Source organism: Hypanus sabinus, chromosome 11, assembly GCF_030144855.1.
Source record: "Hypanus sabinus isolate sHypSab1 chromosome 11, sHypSab1.hap1, whole genome shotgun sequence".
NCBI lineage: Eukaryota > Metazoa > Chordata > Chondrichthyes > Myliobatiformes > Dasyatidae > Hypanus > Hypanus sabinus.
This window is the reverse complement of record NC_082716.1, coordinates 75,617,664-75,634,518: the sequence shown is the minus strand read 5'-3', so window position 1 is coordinate 75,634,518 and position 16,855 is coordinate 75,617,664. Positions and strand designations below refer to the sequence as shown.

General features: G+C 38.7%; 1 protein-coding gene across 1 annotated transcript; it reads right to left on the bottom strand.

Annotated features, from left to right (window-relative positions):
* Positions 1-11,965: 11,965 nt before the first annotated feature.
* Positions 11,966-16,482, bottom strand: LOC132402122 (regulator of G-protein signaling 5-like). Its single transcript, XM_059984729.1, has 5 exons — positions 16,359-16,482; positions 15,183-15,281; positions 15,009-15,070; positions 13,206-13,372; positions 11,966-13,084 (listed from the first exon to the last, which is right to left on the bottom strand). Exons 1-5 carry the CDS (start codon positions 16,400-16,402, stop codon positions 12,872-12,874), a joined length of 585 nt encoding a protein of 194 aa, XP_059840712.1. The 5' UTR covers positions 16,403-16,482; the 3' UTR covers positions 11,966-12,871.
* Positions 16,483-16,855: the final 373 nt, after the last annotated feature.

The window sequence follows — 16,855 nt, the reverse complement described above, 5'->3', positions numbered from 1 at the left end:
ATATGGCAGAATAAAAATCCTAGGTTTAGTAAGAAATATTTACCAAAATCAAAAAAGGATGGCGGTTTGGCAATGCTGAACTTAAGATGATGTTATTGGGCAAATAATATTCAATATTTAATATTCTGGGCACAAAGGTCTGGATGAAATTCAATGTCTACGATGTGTGAACCCCGAGTGCGAGTCTGTACAGGGGTTCTTATTGGCTTCTATTTTAGGGACCTTTCTTCCCTTTGCACTTACGAAACTGAATAAACAAATGACTAATCCAATAACTAAATATACAATATGAATATAGTTTCAATTTTGTAAATTTTTTGGATTGAATAAATTTATCCTATCAAGTCCCATTATATCTACTTTTTTTCTTCCAACCATCTGGAACTGATCAAGCTTTTCTTTTATGGAAAACGAAGGGAATAACATGTTTTCGTGATTTATTCATGGATAACTGTCTCATGTCTTTTGAACAGTTGTCTTTAAAATATAATTTGCCTACTTCACATTTTTTTCAGATACTTACAGATGAGAAACTTTTTGAATGTTATTTTACCTACTTTTCCAATACCACATCAAACTGAAATTACAGGAAAAAAAATTAGGTTTAAACCCCTATAAGAAGAGTTTAATAGCAATTATTTATGATCTGATTATGAAAATACATCTAGAAACATCTGATAAAATTAAGAATGAATGGGAAAGAGAACTTCAGGCATCTTTACCTATAGAGAAATGGGAAAAAAATTCTCCAATTAGTTAACACTCCTTCAATTTGTGCTAGACGTGCTTTGATACAATTTAAGGTGGTTCATAGGGCCTATATGTCTAAGGATAAGTTAGCTCATTTTTATTGCCATATAAATCCTGTCTGTGACAGATGTAATTCGGAGATAGCTTCCTTGACACATATCTTCTGGTCTTGCCTTCTTTTTGGAAAAATATTGGAAAGACATTTTTGATATTATTTCAGTAGTTTTGCGTATTGATTTACAATCTCATCCTATTACTACAATTTTTGGATTACCAGTGATGGACTCTAGTCATTTATCCTCTTCAGCTTGCTGTTTGATTGCATTTTTTACATTAATAGCCAGAAGATGCATTTTATTTAAATGGAAAGATTCTAATCCCCTACTACACTTCAATGGTTTTTCCAGACTGAAATGTTTTAAACTTAGAAAAAATTAGGAGTGGCTCTATCAACCCTTTGGTTAAATTTGAAGAAACTCAGAGGCCATTTATTCAACATTTTCATATGATGTAAGCTGACCTTTTCTGAATCCTTCTCATAACTTTTTGTGTATAAAGGAGCAGAGTTAATAACAAATAATGATTTTAACTGATGAAACATAGCAGCCCAGCTTTTGTTTTGTTTTATTTTGGTTTAGGGGGACATTTTTTTTCTGTACAAAATTTTTTTTGAATCATTTTCATGTTCAGTTATTAAGAGATTGGGAGGCTTAGATTACATATGTTACTCAGAGTTTGTGTCTGTATATGTTAACCGTTATTAATGTAATCCCGATCTCTTTGTATCAATATCATTGTTATGTTTATCAATTCGAAGCAATGAAAAAAATTGAGCTTGATTTAAAAGTTTGGCACAACATCATGGTCCAAAGGGCCTGTACTGTGCTGTAATGTTCTATGTTCTAATTATTATTGTTGCTCAATCATAGGAAGCATTCGAGGGTGCTGTCTGGATAGACAAACTTAGGTAGTTTTCTTTGGTGTTGCAGAGGCTAAGGGGAGAATTGATAGTTTGAGATTGAGTGGGTGACCAATATACTTTTCTCAGTGTTTGAAATGTATATAGTACTAAAAGGAGATGTGTGACACAAGCTTCTTGCAGGGTGGTGGATGCCTGGAAAGCATTGCCAGGGTTGGTGGTAGAGGCAAAAATGTAGAGATGTTGCAGAGGTGAATGTGTAGAGAATAGAGGCAAAAGGGACAAGTTTAGTAGGCATTTAATTACTAATTTAATTATTTTGGCACTACATTATGGGCCAAAGGGCCTTTTCCTGTACTGTGCTCTTCTATGTTAACTGAGCCTGATTCTAGTTCATTAGATCCATTCCTATGCACAAGTGCTTCCATAATAACTTACCAGATAATGGTAAAAACACACCATAATTTCATCCCCACTGCCATTCCTATTATTTTGTTCCTGCTTCTAGTTGAAAACTAGTCAACTGCAATGGCATTGGTTTAGCCCTAACTACAGCAATCAGACCAGCCAGTCTTCCTAGAAAATGGCTCAAGATCAGCTGAACCAAAATTCATTTTGGGAGTTCCCTTGATTTTGCAGACAATGTTTCCCATGGCATAAACAGCTGAATTTTAGACATCCGTACAAGTTCAAAAGTAGAAATCTTCAGCTAGCTTTGCATTTTGCTATCCCAGTTTTTATTGTAGCAAAGGTAACTTTAAACCTTTTTAACTTGTAATATCCTTGCAGGCAGGTTTGTTAGAGCTTTGCGGGAGGGGTTTAACTAATTTGACAGGTGGGTGAGAAGTGGAGTGATAGTGCTAAGGATGGGGTGGTTGGTTTACAAACAGAAACAGTGTGTAGTGAGTCTGCTAGCAAGAAGAAGATGGTGATAGGTCATAATTGCAGTCAAAGGGATAACTGCAATGGAAAAGGGGGACAAAATCAAAAAGTGTGAATCAAGAAGGTGTTAAATTTGAATGCACACAGTATATTGAATAAGATAGTTGATAGTTGTAGCATAGTTACAGATTGGCATGCATAACGTGGGCATCACTGAACTGTGGCTAAAAGATTATAGCTGGGAGCTTAACATCCAAGGATACACGTTGTATCGAAAGGACAGACAAGGCTGGGGTGGCACTGCTGGTAAAAAGTGAAATCATATTAGAAAGAGGTGACATCGGATCAGAAGATATATAATTGTGCAAAGAGCTAAGAAACTGAAAGGGTAAAAAGACCCTGATGTGAGTTATATGCAGACCTCGGAACAGTAGCAATAATATGGTTTACAAATTACAATGGGTGATAGAAAATGCATGTCAAAGAGGCAAAATTATGATAGTCACAGGGGATTTCAATAAACAGATAGATTGGGAAAATCAAGTTGGTGCTGGATCCCAAGAGGGGAATTTGTAGAGTGCCTGTGAGATGGCTTTCTAGGGCAGCTCATAGTAGAGCCAACAAGAAGATTAGCTATTCTGGACTGGGTGTTGTGCAATGAACTGGAATTAGTTAGAAAACTTGGGTAACAGTGCCCTTTGGGTTCAGTGAACATATGATAGAATTCACTCTGAAAATTAAGAAGGACAATCTGAAGTCAGATCTATCACTATTACAGTGGAATAGAAGGAATTACACAGGCATGAGAGAGAAACTGGTCAAAATTGATTGGAAGGTAACACTAGCAAGAATGATTGCAGAGCAGCAATGGCTGGAGTTTCCAAGAGCAATTCAGAAGGCATGGGATAGATGCATCGCAAGGAATAAGCAGCATTCAAAAGGCAGGATGACACAACTTACAGCTGCCAAAAACATGAAAGCCAAAGAAAGGCCATATAATAGAACAAAAATTAGTGGGAAGTTAGAGGATTGGGAAGCTTTTAAAAACAACAGAAGGCAACTCAAGTCATAAAGAAGGAAAAGATGGGATATGAAGGTAATAATATTAAAGAGAATACAAAAAGTTTCTTCAGATACATAAAGTGTAAAAGAAGTGAAAATAGATATTAGACTATTGGAAAATGAGACTGGAGCAGTGGTAATGGAGGACAAGGAAATGGCAGATGAGCTGAATTAAGTATTTTGCATCACTCTTCACTGTTGAAGGCACTAGCAGTATAGTGGAAGTTCCTGGTGTCAGGGGTCATGAAGTATGAGAAGTTACCACAACTAGAGAGAAAGCTCTTGGGGAAACTGAAAGGTCTGAAGGTAGATAAGTCACCTGGACCAGATGGTGTACATCTTGGAGTTCAGAAAGAGGTGCTGAAGAGATTGTGGAGACATGAGTAATGATCTTTCAAGAATCATGAAATTCTGAGGGACAAAATCAAAAAGAGTGATGAATACAGGACTGAAGGTATATTTGAATGCATCCAGTACACAGAATAAGATGTAGTACAGTTACAGATTGGTATGTATGATTTTCTGGGCATCACTGAATCATGCCTAAAAGATTATAGCTGTGAGCTTAACCTCCAAGGATACACATTGTATCAAAAGGCCAAGTGCGTAGAGGGGATGGGCTGGCACCATTGGTTTAAAAAAAAGTGAAAGAGGTGACATAGGACCAGAAGGTATAGAATCATGTGTAGAGCTAAGGAACTACAAGTGTAAAAAAGACTGTGAATTATATACAGAATAAATATTTTGCATCAGTCTTCACCGTGAAAGTGTGTTGGGGCAGAAGTGAGTGAAGCTGCCAATACTAGGGAGAAAGTGCTTGGACAACTGAAAGGTCTGAAGGTAGATTGAATGAACTTGGGCTTTCTCCTTGGAGTGACAGAGGATGAGAGGTGATTTAATAGAGGTGTATAAGATGATGAGAGGCATTGATCGTGTGGGTAGCCAGAGGCTTTTTCTCAGGGCTGAAATGGCTAACACGAGGGGGCACAGTTTTAAGGTGCTTGGAAGAAGGTACAAGGGGGATGTCTGAAGTAAGTTTTTCTCACAAAGAATGTGGGCGTTTGGATTGCACTGCTGGCAAAGGTGGTAGAGGCAGATACAATAAGTACATGGAGCTTAGAAATATAGAGAGCTGTGAGGTAGGGAAATTCTAAGCAGTTTCTCCAGCAGGTTGTGTGGTCGGCACAACATTGTGGGCTGAAGGGCCTGTAATGTGCTGTAGATTTCTATGTTTCTCTGAAAGCAGCATCTGTCACAAGGGATCCCCACCACCCACAACATGCTCTCTTCTCACTACTGCCATCAGGAAGAAGAGACAGGAGCCTTAGGACTCACACCACCAGTTTCAGGAACAGTCATCACTCCTCAGCCATCAGGCTCATGAACGAAGAGAACTTCACTTACCCCATCATTGAAATGTTCCGACAAGCCTGCAATGATTTGTGGGTTGGGCTGTATCCACTACTTTTTGTAGGACTTTCCATTCAAAGGCATACCAGGCTGTGGTGCAGCCAGCTTGTCAGGATTTTAGATGTCATGCCAAATCTTCACAAACTTCTATGGAAGTAGAGGTGCTGCTCCAGTTTTTATGCAATATATTCCTCCCGTGAGCTCAATAGGATAACAGTAATGTTTTCTTTTGTTTAGAAGTAATCTCCATCTGTTTTAATATTGTCTATTTTTCATTATCTCTCCAAAAATAAAGAAAATTTAGTCTAGAAGGTGGAGTTTGTCATCCTCATTTATTAGGATTGAACTACTGCATGCATAAAATCTATTGTATGTAAGCCTTAACACAGGGAGTCTGGTTTGGATTGGATTGCAGCCCCTTGGGAATTGGACCATGTGCTTCTGATTGTAACTCAGTTGGATACAGATGACAACTTTTCCAGCGTCATTCTTCAAGTCAAGTCAACCTTTATTGTCATTTCGACCATAACTGCTGGTACAGTGCATAGTAAAAATGAGACGTTTTTCAGGACCATGACATAGTACAAAAACTAGACTGAACTACATAATAATAAAAAAAAACACAAAGAAAGCTATACTTGACTACAGACCTACACTGGACTGCATAAAGTGCACAAAGGCAGTATCGGCATTACAATAAATAATAAACAGGACAGTAGGGCAAGGTGTCAGTCCAGGCTTTGGGTATTGAGGAGTCTGATAGCTTGGGGGAAGAAACTGTTATATAGACTGGTTGTAAGAGCCCGAATGCTTTGGAGCCTTTCACAGACAGCAGGAAGGAGAAGAGATTGTATGAAGGGTGCATGGGTCCTTCATAATGCTGTTTGCTTTGCGGATGCAGCGTGTAGTATAAACGTTAGTGATGGCAGGAAGAGAGACCCCGATGATCTTCTCAGCTGACCACACTATCCGCTGCAGGGTCTTGCCATCCGAGATGGTGCAATTTCCAAACCAGGCAGTGATGCAGTTGCTCAGGATGCTCTCAATACAACCTCTGTAGAATGTGATGAGAATGGGGGGGTGGGAGATGGACTTTCTTCAGCCTTCGCAAAAAGTAGAGACACTGCTGGGCTTTCTTTGCTATGGAGCTGGTGTTGAGGGACCAGGTGAGTCTTGTACACGACGTGAGCACTTGCCTGACAATTCCCCTTGCCTCACTCAGAGAAAGCGGGCTGATAACATGTAATGCGGAGACTTCATCTTTACCTCCCAGTAAAGCAGGGGGCAGGACTTATAGAACAATACAACATAGTACAGGCCCTTCGGCCCACAATACTGTGCCAACCCTTAAACACTGCTTCCCATATAACCCTCCACTTTAAATTCCTCCATATTGGCAGGACTCAGCAGCATATTGGTCAATTAGCAGGCTCCATTGAGATATTGCTATCTGTAACCTGACTGTCTGAGCAGTGAATACTGTGCATTTTTGTTACTGTTGCTAGGAGGTGCCGCAGAATTGAAGGCATCCACAAAGGCTGAAATTTATGATGCCAATACGTAATTCTCAAGCACTGTCTCAAGTAGGACAGGAAGAACTTGATTTATAAGAAAGCATGTCTGGCACCTCCTTGGCCTTTGTGGAATATTGAATGGTCGAGACAGAGTGGACATGGAGAGGATGTTTCCTATAGTGGGGGAGTCTAGGACTGGAGGGCAGAGCCTCAATATATGGATGGCCCTTTAGAACAGAGATGAGCAAAAATTTCTTTAGCCAGAGTGTGATAGATCTGTGGAATGACCATTGGATATATTTAAAGTTATTTGAATAAATTATCAGTTTGTAATGCTGAAAGGCTGGGGTAGATTCAATGGGCTGAATGGCCTGGTTCGGCTCCTATGTCTTATGGTTTAAGAGTATATTTAGGAGATAGACTACTCTTTCTGCTTTTTATGGTGTTCTCAGTGCTACTTTGAATACTACTCCAGTGATGGACTAGGCATTCCAAGAGTCAGTGAGGTTGTGATATGTTTTCAAGTAGGATTTGAGAACATCTTTGAATCATTTTGGCAATTCCCCTGCTAATTTCTTAGACACAGAGCACTGAAACAGGTCTTTCAGCCCAATGGTCTATGCCAACCAGGATTCCCATTTAAGCTATTCCAATTGCCCACATTTGGCTCACTTCCTCTAAAACAGGGGTTCCCAACCTGGTATCCACAGACCCCTTGATTAATGGTAGGGATTCATGGGTGTAAAAAAAAAAGGTTGGGAACCCCCACTTTAAACCTTTCTTATTCATGTGCCTGTCCAAGCAGCTTTTAAATGCTGTTAATCTATCTGCCTCAACCTCTTCTTGTGGCAACTCATTCCGTACATTGACCTCCCTCTGGGTTTAAAAGTTGCCCCTTAGGTTCCTATTAGATCTCTTCCCACTCACCTGAAACCAATGCACTCTAGTTCTGGATTCCTTAACGTTAAGATGTTACTGTGTGCATTCACCCTGTTGATGCCCCTTGAAATCTTCATCTCCTCTATAAGATCACCACTCACTCTCCTATGATGAAATGAAAATAGTCCTAACCTGCTCAGTCTCTCTCCATTATTCAGTCATTCGAGTCTCATTAACATCCTTGTAAATCTCTGTTGGACTCTTTGCAGCTTAGTGGCTTCTTGCCTATAGCTAGGTGATCGAAACTGAACATAATATTCCAAATGCAGCCTCCCCAACCGCTTTTACCTTGAGGGAGCTCAAACTGGAGATCCTGTTGTAGGAATGTGACCAGTATGGCACAAGAGCCATGTGGCCTGCCCATCATGGCCAATTGAGTGTATTTAAACATTTCTTTCCTTCAAGAGATCCATTGAGAGAGCACTAAGTTTCTGATCTTCTTGCCCAGATAATCAGGTTACTAGTTGCAACCTCTATAGGCTGTTGTGGTAGGGAACAATGCTCACATTGTACTGCAGCAGTCAGGGTACAGATTACCCTGATGATTTATAAGAGGTGGAATTCCCAATTTCACAATTGTTTGCAAGGGCTTCAACTGGACCTTAGAGGGGGTGGGTCTGACTTTGTTCTATCAAATACAGATAAAATCCAATTCCTTGGCACAAATTTTTTGTGTTTAATTTTCTGTTTTTGAGGAGACTGGACGAACAACACAGGTTGCTTTGGCATGCGGACAGGGCCTTAATCCATGCCGTCTAGTATTGGACACTTCGACCACTGGAAAAAGATACCAGTTGTCCATTCATGATCTGTGCCTCTCATTATCTTATTAACACTTAAGAAATCAGAAAATGAGAAATATAAGGGAAAGTGAGCCATTTAGCCCCAAAAGCCTGCTGTACCAATCAAACGCAACTCTTTATGTGACTGGGTGACGGGTACAGTTGAAACAAAAAAGCCAAGAATCTATATAGTTTAGGGTTTTAGAGTTTGTTACTCTGGTGTAAAGATACTAGCAAGGAAGCATTTGTTGTCTATGGCCAACTACCCTGAAGGGTGATGATGGGTTTGGCCATGAATGAATCATTTTTTGTTGTGTTGACAATACTCTTGCAGCTGTGTTGGAGGGGTGGGGGGAGCAATATTACAGAATTTTGACGTGCAGTGATGAAAGAAAGCAAATTATGAAGTTAGAATGATGTGTAATTTGGGTGGCTGGGAACTCGAAGGTGATAACTTTGTTGCCCTTGTCCACCTTAATGAGTAGGTGACAATGTGAAGTAAGCTTGACAATTTTCTACTGTTCAGATAAATTATACATGTTGCAGAGTGTGATGATTATCTTTAAATAATTAACCTTGGGATATGCCATTTGGCTGTGGACATCTTTCAAATTAAGCCTTATATGGATTGATGTGTGTAAGCTATTTCACAAGTAGTTAAGAATTTTGGTTACATCTCTGGGCATCTGGGATTACAATGCCAGAGCTTCAGCTGGTGAACCAAGTTGCTTTGTATAGCAATCTGGGAGGATTTAGAGGCACTGCTATTAGGAGGTTTTTAAACTTAAGATTGATTTAATTTACACCTTTTAACTGGAACATGTGTACTTGCACCTGTCATCCTGCTTCAGGTGATGCTGCATGATTGGTCTAAGTGTGGAACAATGCTGTAAGTAACCACACCATCTCTCTTGGCAGGGGTTGCAGAGAATTCAGTCTCTCACAAGGTGTGTTATTTTACACAGGTAATACTGTTGCAAAGATTATGTATGTGCCACATGGATGGAATATTAATCATTTTCTCCTTCGAAGTTATTGCATTCATTTTTCTGCCTGTGTACTTTAGGGACTTATTATCCAGTAATTTCTATAATTTTCCCTTTTAACTCTGGAGATAAATTTGATTATTACTGTAAACCCAACTTCTCTCCAGTTCAGGAGACACATATTTAAGTTTAGTTGCACTAACTTGCCAAAACCTGCCATTCCCCTGTCTTTAATCTAAGTAGAATCATTTGTAACTGCGGGTATCAGCAAACTATTTCATCAGAGCCACATTCCATCCAAGCATTAAACTGTTGTGTGAGGCACGCTGCTATGCATGCATTTACCAGCAGAGGTCAGTAGATAACCAGCAATGGATGTGTTCTATTTTCTCAGAAGCTGTCTATAGCACTGAAGTGCCCTGCTGAGAGCTTCAAACAGTTATTCAACCTGTGAGTTTTTTGGGTTGATTCTCCTCTGAACTGATAGCTTTATCCCACTAGAGGGTCTGGGTGCAGACAGTCTGGAACAGTTCAGAGGGAATCTGTTGAGCCATCTGTTAGTGCCATCTCAAAAATCAAAACTTAACTTTCTATTTGTATTTATAAAATGATTGCTGTTTTTCAAAAACAACCATTTCACAATGGCTGAATATACATGTATTTAATACAGAATTACTGAAAATGCTTTGCTGCCAGTGAAAGAAATGTAACAGTTAATTTGTGTATAACAAGTCCCACAAACAGCCATATGATGCAGCCTAGTCATCTGTTTTGGGTGCTGTCAATTAAGAGTGAAATAACTGAAGAAGGCAGAATACCCCTATTCCTCAGAAGTGTCAATACTTCTTTTGTGTCCATCCAACAGGGCAGATTTATGTCTTATCTCTGACAGTGGAACACTTCCTCAGCACTGAATTATAGCATCAGACTGCATTATGTGTGAAGGTCCCTACAGTCATGCTAAGATCCACAAACTTTGACTAAGCTATGTCTGGTAATGGTATGTGCTCTTATAGCTGCAAAATTTATCACTAATTTCTGAGGTTGTATCATTGAAGTTTATTATCACTGACTTAAATGATGTGAAATTTGTTGTTTTGCAATAGCAATGCAGTGTAAAACTATATTACACAAAATAAATAAACAGTGCAATACAAAGGGAATAAAGAGGTAATGTTCATAGGTTCATAGACCATTCATAAACTTGATGGTGGAGATTAAGGAGCTGGTCCTGAATCATTGAATGTGGATCTTCAGGCTCCTGTTCCTCCTTCCTGATGGTAAAAACAAGAAGAGGGGCATGTCCTGAGTATTTAGATGTTGCCTTCCTGAAACACTGCCTCAGTGGAAAGAGGGCTGTGCCTGTGATGAAACTGGCTGAGTACGTATCCCTCTACAGCTCCTCGCAATCTTGGGATGTAAAAGTGGGGAGAAATAAAACAGGAGAAGACGATGTTGGAGTCTGATTAATAATTTCCATTTGGTTGGTGCTGCTGATCTAATGATGTGTTTCTGGCTGTGAGTGTTACTCAGTGGCTGTCCAATGTTGAAGAATTCTGCTGCTATCTAGTGTACAGTATGAAGGTGGGGAAGCTGTTGAAAATTCCGATTATTGGTTGGAGTGGGTTATTCGTGGGGTGGGGGGCATTGTGGCTGCCACTCATTTAAGGGAGAGGAAAGAATTGAAGAGAACAGCACTTTTCAGTGACAGGAAGAAAGGGTGTACAAAAACACCCTGTTCTGTATAGGTTGGACATTAAAAGACCTAATGGAACTGATTAATCATTTCCCAAGAATCTGCTATTACTCTTATCGATCTATCCTTTCCACTGCTGCACCTCCAACAATAATATAAATTCAGGATCAAGCAGTATATTTTCCTAAAGTGAGGGACCGATATGCTACTCGAAGGCAATGAAAGAAATGAGTACTTTACCTCATTATCGTCTGGGCATCCGAACCACCATGAGATTGACGGGATTGATATACAAATTAGCATCCAGGTAATGGATATATGTGGGTGAGTAGGCCTGATGTCAGGAAGAACATAGCTAGTAGATTTGCAAATAGATTGGCAGTTGCTGAAGCTCTGTGCAGGCCCAAACTGAAGATGTCTTTTCACAGGAGGGCCCCTTCTAATTTTTCAGTAGTTACTTTTGGCTACGTAGAACAATAGTTATAAATTGATCTTAAATTTAATTTTGAGTTTTTTGTTGAAAACTTGTTTTAGTAAAGGCATTGAGCATGAAAATCATGCTGTGCAAAGCTGTGGTTAGGCCACATTTGAAATCTTGTTCTGGTGACAGCATTACAGGAAGAACATAGATATATTGGAGAGGAGAAGTTGTTCACTAGGATGTTGCCCGGATTGCAAGGTTTAAGACACTTAGACATTACTCTTCAAATAAGTTAAGTCTCAGCTAATATAATGCTGGTGCATCATATCCCACGTGGTTTACTTGTTTCTTTAAGGTAAACCTACACATATAAATTAAATCTTTAACAGTGCAACACTGTCCAGATTACATGGCTAAAATCCTGTAGTAGAATTTGAATGCTGCCTTTTCCTCACAGGAGTATGACTACTAGATAGAAATACCCCAAGCAATACCATTTTGTTTTCAGTACTCAATACTGTGTTTGTGTATGTTTCACTTGTATCATCTCTGTTACAAATTTCCTCCATTATGCCTACCATAAAATATATAACATTGCTTTATTGTATAATATTCTTTATTTTGTTTTCTCTTAGTATTTACACCTGGAGAAAATCAAAGATTCATACATAAATAGGTAAATGGAAACAAAACAACAGATAATGATGTGACAGCAAGATAACTTTTCCAGCTCAATATGATGCATGTAGCTTGTCCTGCTCGGTGTGGAACTTGAGCTGCTACAGAACTCATTGAATGGGCTTCAAGGTGTCACTGGGAACTTTCAACATCTGATACCATGTTTCAATATTAGGAATAATTTAAATATAGGTCTATAAAGGCTTCTCTCACAGGGTAAAGACCATCACAAGATTTGGCTAATCCTTTTGTGAGCCCAGGATATCAACTAGTATGCCTAAGATTTAATGTGAGAGCTTTAATGTTCATTTAGTATTTGATGCATGCAGAAGTTTAATTTCCCTTGGAGCTTTTCAGGAGATTAAACTTGTGGGCATACAGGTAGTTGATTAATTGCATAAAACAACCCAAAAGCAGCAGGATACTGCTCTAATACTTCAGATGGTCTCCTTAAACACTTTTGTAGAAGTTAACCACTTGCTTCCCTAACAAAAGTCAGCTTAAATTTGTCCTCATGCAGACTTCTCAAACCTTTTCCTATGTGGTATAACCAATATTACACAATAATTTAAAGGCATACAATAAATAATTTATACAATAGCAATAAAATATTTGTGTAAAAAGTCTAACAGTCCCACTTCAGTATATGCTACTTCTTCAATGCCTTCAGCACATTCTTCAATATGTGTCCCATTCTTTATCTAAACCGTGCAAACTCATAGCTCACTAATAAGCCTTTTCCAACAATGTTTCCATTTATGCTTGCCATTCGTATGCTCAGCTTGCATTAGCTGCTCTCAACAGATATCCCCAAAAGGTTCTCCTTCAAGATTCATGTCTCAGACTGCTTGTTGGAGTCTGAATGACTTGCCATTCTTTCAGTTTGTTTGATCAGGTTTAAATACACTTCTGATCTCAGGAATCTGGGATAGGAATCCTTCTCCATCAAGTTGTAGATTTTACTCTGTGCCTCATCAAAGCTGGAAATAGTGGGCTTCAGAAGGTGATTCTTAGTGAAGTCTTTAGTTTCATAATCAATATTAATCTGTTCAGTAGGGAAAAAGAAAACAAAAGTTCAATGATTGCTCTTTGTTAATTTTAAGGTTGCTCACTGTATTAAAATGATACGCTACATATTGTTTGTGATGGCAAATGCAAGGACTCACCTCTTTAGGGGCATCAGTTTCTATGAATTCCAAATAAATTTTCTTTGCTCTGGAGGCCCTTTTTGCAGATGACCTGATTTTCTTGTAGTCCTCGCAGGCCAGCCAGAACTCAATGTTCTCCTCACTGTACTCTAAGCAAAGGAAAGCTCTGAAGATAGCCAAACCATCTACAAAAAAGAAGAGGGGAGAAATGTAATTGCAATGGATGCAAAGCTCTAATGATTTAATTTAATGATGGAACAATTCATTCCATATTTTCAGTCTTATTAATTGTTTTTACATTTCAGGGTAAATCGTGTATCAGGATTTTCTTTTAAATAAGTGAAAATCTTTTAATGTGCGATACTGATCGGCAGAAGGCTTCCTGGTGATGGATTGATGGCCAGCAGAATTTACAAAAGTGAATTATTATTGCTATACACCCTTTCATTTATTGTTCTTCTCTGGCTGGGGAAATTCAAGATCCCAAAACTGCATCAGGCAATTTGCCAGGAAACATGAAATGAGAAGCATATGCTTAGCATTTCCCTTTGGACTTGGCTCGACCATGGATCAACATGGGAAAGGATTGCCTCCTAGTTACTTTGATCCTGGGTGGTAACTTCTCACATAATCCCTTGGTTGGGTATGCCAACTGAATTTGAACCCCTGTGCTCCTGTTTGGTCACAGCTGTAGTCAAGTCGAGTTTATTGTCATGTGCACAAGGCAGTGAGTGACAGTACATTGTAAAACTTTCTTGAAAACAGTGTCACGGGCACATATAGAGAAAAAGCAGAATGTAACTTTTACATAAGATCGTACAATGGGGTAGGACTGTGCAAAAGACTTCACTACAAAAAAAGACAAAGACACACAATCAACGGAAGCCCAAGGCCAAGCAAGCAGTTGTCCATAGTATCATTATAGTCCGTTTATCAGGTTCATATTGACTCAACTTAACCATTTCCCAGTCTCTTAGCCATCTTTATAGCTTATTATTCTCATCTGGCCGAAAGACAAAAAAAACCACACTCCTTGGAATTATCGGGAGGCTTTTCCTTTCCTGGAGGCAAAAGGATGCCAATCCATTCAATGAAAGCAGCTTCTCACAAAGGGTGGAATAGGCTCACTGGCAGAGTGTTAGAGTACTGTATGTGCGAGGTAGTATTGCAAGTGCTTTGGATACAATATTTTGTGATTATTTCCTTCCACTGGAACTTGCCTTTGGGTTCAGGGAAGAATACGACTAGCAGCTCCTCCCTCCTCCACCATACACACACGCTTCTGATATCTGCCATGGTTTGAACTGTCATTTTTAAGTGAGCCAATCATTGCAAGAACAAAACCGGAACTTTTATTTATTTATTTATTGAGCTACACCGTGGAATCGGTCCTTTTGGCCCTTCGAGCCCTGCTGCCCAGCAATCCCCTGATTTAATCCCAGCCTAATCACAGGAAAATTTACTATGACCAATTAACCTACCAACTGGTATGTTTTTGGACTGTGGGAGGAAACCAGAGCACTGAGTGGAAACCCACGCGGTCACAAGGAGAACGTAGAAACTCCTTACAGGCAGCAGTGGGAATCGAGCCCATGTCATAATGGAAAAGCATTGTGCTGACTGCTATTCTACCATTCTGCCCTGAACCATGTTATGTACTCCCATATATATTTTCACTTACAGAATTCCTCTCTGATCACAGTTAACACCTTAATTAATCCAGTATAAACTGTTCAGATAGTCCTTCTGGATCTGATCAACTCAATGACTTCATGAAAATCAAGATTACTGAGTTCTAATTATGGCAGGATGCCCACTTACTTTTATGAGAAAGCATCTTGTCCAGAGATTCTCTCCAATTCTTTGCTTCCTCTGAGGAAGGTCTGATTGTGGGGGGAGGAGAAAAAGACAACAATTTTCCTTAGTATATTTTAAGAAATACGAGGAAAAGCTTTTTTATAAGGTCAGTTGTTTTGCTCTGGGGTCGACATGTACCTGTATTTTACTTTATCTATCTTGCTGGCTTGTACAGAGCCATGATGTTTCCTTGACTTCTGTAAAAAGACACCCAGCCGAGCCTTAACACCTTTTGCCCTGGGAATAAAAAAAAACAAGTTTAGTCACGAAAAATAACCACTTTTGATCTACTCTGATCATTATCAATTCTTCCAGTGATTATTTTGGAATTTGTTAATGCTCCTTTAACTGGTCTTTTTAGCTTTTCTTTCTTTTGTATCGTGACTAATTTAAACTGAGTTTAATCAGGTACAGTAGCTCTGTGTACATCAATATCTCGAAACAATTGCGAGCTGACTTGATCTATAGATTAACTGCAGCAAATTCAGGTCTGAGACAAAACTGCAACAGATTACAATGGAAAATGCCCTGTTAGCACTTGAGAAGAACTAATCCAATTCAAATCTTAGAGGTATTTGTGTCATTTTCCATTTTTAACATGCAAGTTAAAAACTGATGCCGGATGCCATAAAACGTCAATAAAACTAAAATAAGAGCAAGGATGATGTTTTGGGATCTGATGCTACCTTTTTATTCAATGACAAATCTCTTGGCTACTTACATTTTTTTCTGTTTCAGATTTCAAGCATTTGCACATATCATTTGATAATCTGAGTAAAGCAAAATTTAGGTGAAGATCCTGCCCAGATAATGTTGAGTTTATTCTGTGATGAGACTTCTTTCAGTGGTTCAACTATCCTAATCTGGAAATATAATCTGAACCGCAGATATTGGTTTGTGTCCCACTACAAAATTGTTTTATCGAGCCTTCAACATTTTATAGATTTTGAACCTTCAACTGATGAAAGTCAAATTAAAATTTCAATAATTTCAAGGCTCTAATATTGGAATTAGTATGATGCATGAAACACTGTTCATTCAGAATTTTGACACCAGAGTGGAAGTTAGTTTTAACTGGTATAGGTTTTATGATCAACTACAAAACCTTATGATTTAGGCTTGTGGAAAAAAAAAGCTCAAATCCCTTGTATTGCTCAAATAAGCAATGTAGCAAAATATAAGAATCTAAAATACTTTCATCCACCATTTGGCTACTAAATGCAATATTCTTTCTGAAGATAAAATATGTAGTTTCCACAGCAGCCTTCCTCATACAAAGATACACATTATAATGAAAATCATTAAGTACCATACCTTTCTAAGCAGCAGCTTGATAGTGATGACAATCCTCGGCACATTTTTATTTACTTTGAGCTACTGTCTCCTTCAGAAACTTTCTTCTGGCTTCAAACTCTTCGATGCACAGACTGACTGTTCCAGCTGGACTCGCTGTCTTACATACACAAACTAGTTGGAGTTCAGTCAGTTGTCTAACCAATCAGTGGGCTGCAGGAAGCTGACAAGGTTATACTACAAACAGCTTAGGGTTGGATGATGACGTTTCTGTGTGTGGAAATTCCCAGACTGATAATATTATCACTATTAAACATCAAATCATTTGTAATTCATATGTATAGAAAATTAAATCTGAAAGATGTTCTAAACATCTCTATTCTAACAGAAGAAAATGAATACTGGAGGAGGAAGTTTGTTAACCTTTCATTTATGAGTACAAATGTTATTTGCAACAGAAAGCAGAACCATTTAATGAAAAGTGATGAAATAATAATTGAGATGTAATGAAATCTATT